This window comes from Macadamia integrifolia, chromosome 10 (genome assembly GCF_013358625.1).
Source record: "Macadamia integrifolia cultivar HAES 741 chromosome 10, SCU_Mint_v3, whole genome shotgun sequence".
Lineage (NCBI taxonomy): Eukaryota > Viridiplantae > Streptophyta > Magnoliopsida > Proteales > Proteaceae > Macadamia > Macadamia integrifolia.
Genome location: NC_056566.1, coordinates 29,291,187 through 29,293,068, shown reverse-complemented (window position 1 = coordinate 29,293,068; position 1,882 = coordinate 29,291,187). Strand labels below are relative to the sequence as shown.

At 34.4% G+C, this 1,882-nt stretch overlaps 1 protein-coding gene across 1 annotated transcript in view; it reads left to right on the top strand.

Annotated features, from left to right (window-relative positions):
- LOC122092362 (uncharacterized protein C57A7.06) overlaps window positions 1-1,639 on the top strand; it is a 6,929-nt gene extending 5,290 nt beyond the window's left edge. The window contains exons 11-12 of the mRNA XM_042662673.1: window positions 515-646; window positions 901-1,639. Of these exons, the coding sequence (XP_042518607.1) occupies window positions 515-646; window positions 901-1,068 (300 nt within the window). The 3' untranslated portion in view covers window positions 1,069-1,639. The remainder of the gene's footprint in view (window positions 1-514; window positions 647-900) is intronic.
- The last annotated feature ends 243 nt before the right edge of the window (window positions 1,640-1,882 follow it).

The window sequence follows — 1,882 nt, the reverse complement described above, 5'->3', positions numbered from 1 at the left end:
TTTAACAGTTTCCAGTGCCTACCAAAGTTATAATTTGACTTGTGTCTGCCTTGTTGAAAACCAAAAACTTGAAACTAGTTAGATGAGCTGAGGTTTGCAGAAATACTATTTCTTTCGCTAGCACATGCCTATCTTACCCTCCAGTCCAATGAAAATATCAATTTTTTTCTTCTGTGTCATTCAGTTTTTAAGATTTTCTCTGAACTCATCATTGTATCGTCTGTCTAGTAGTTAAAAGTGTAGCCATAGAGTTTAATTGTGTTACAGATTTTAGTATCCACTAAGTTCAAAAAATGATTCTTTGTAACTATTTCATTTTATTTCCCTTGCAAAATTGACCATTTTATCACAATGCAAACTATGCAAATTATCTCTAGTTCAGTGTATCCTTTTCTTTTCTAATTATAATAAATATTATTAATAAAATGGTTGATATCTTGCTTCATGTGCATTACTGCTCTTTTCTTGCATGGCATTTAAGAAGTTGAGGGGGTTGCTTTCTTTTATTTGGCAGGCTGAGAAGTTGCATACAAAGATATTGCCCTATCCATACACATCGAAGGAAGTTTTCGAACAGAGTATTAGAATGCCTATTGGACCTGAATTCAACCCAGCAACATCAGTTGGTGCACTTAATCGGCCAGAAGTAAGTGGATTAGAGATTGGAATTGAATTTTCTTTTTTTTGCTTTTACTCTTAACCAAATTAAAATGGAAATAAAGGGTAGCATGTAACAGACAAAATATAGGGAGAAAAAAGAAGGGAAAAACATAGTGCATTTCAAAATTATGAACTGACAATGAACCTTTTATTGCTATTGTTATTTTCTGCGTTGTTAGAAACATCGGTGTTTGTATCGTGTTGTACATGGTTACATCTCACTATGAGTGCCTTATTCAGGTGGTTAAGAAACCTGGTGTCATAATCAAACCAATTAAGTTTGAGGAGGTGAATCCTTATGAGAAAGCTGAGGAACACAAGAGAAGTGGGCAGGCACCAAAGGCAAAGAAGAGAAGTAAAAGTCGGGGTGAGAAAGCCACTAAGATGCAAGTGAAAAAGAAAAGTTGACTGCTAATCTTGTTCGGCTAGAAGTTATTGCCATGTGGTCTATTCTTTCTCAAATTGAGCGCTGTAGGAGTAAGGAGGATGATGCTCTGCTGATGGTGCCCATGTCCAGTTCGTCTTTCCCCTTAACCTTTGCCCCAAATCAAGCCTTCTGATGGTGCGTCTGCTATTCTAGGTGGTTGATGCTTATCTCAATTTGATCAAGGGAACCATTAACCATCTACTTTTGCTGAAGGTAATCTTTACAGCCGTATGTGCTAAGAGCAATCTGAGTTCAAATATGTTCAGTTTTATTCTTTTCCTTCAAATCCAAAAATGGTCTGGATAACAAGTTTAGAGCGTGAAAAAGAAAAGAAGATTGCATTCATGTAGCTTGCTTATTTAACCATGGAGCCATTCTATGTATTTCAAGAAATTGAAGAAGTTTTTGGAATTCTTCTTACTCTTCTAAAATTGTTGAAACAACACACTTCAGATTTTGAAATTCCTAGCCCTACTATTGAGCACCATGGATCTACTTGGCATCTTTGTATTATCTATTTCATTAATTGACTGCAATGATCTCTTTTAAAAATATTATTTTATTTTATTTTACTATTTTTATCATCAAGAACAGAAAGGAGGTTCATTGCCTTAGATCTCTCCACAAAAATGGATTCAGAATCTGGTTGATCTCTTTTAAATACAAAATTGACTGCAACTTTATGTGGTAATACACATTAAAATTGCAACTATTGTGTCCGAAATTGCTTACTCCATCATCATTAAAATACATATATATATATATATATATTATTCATCCATGTGGATAATAGCT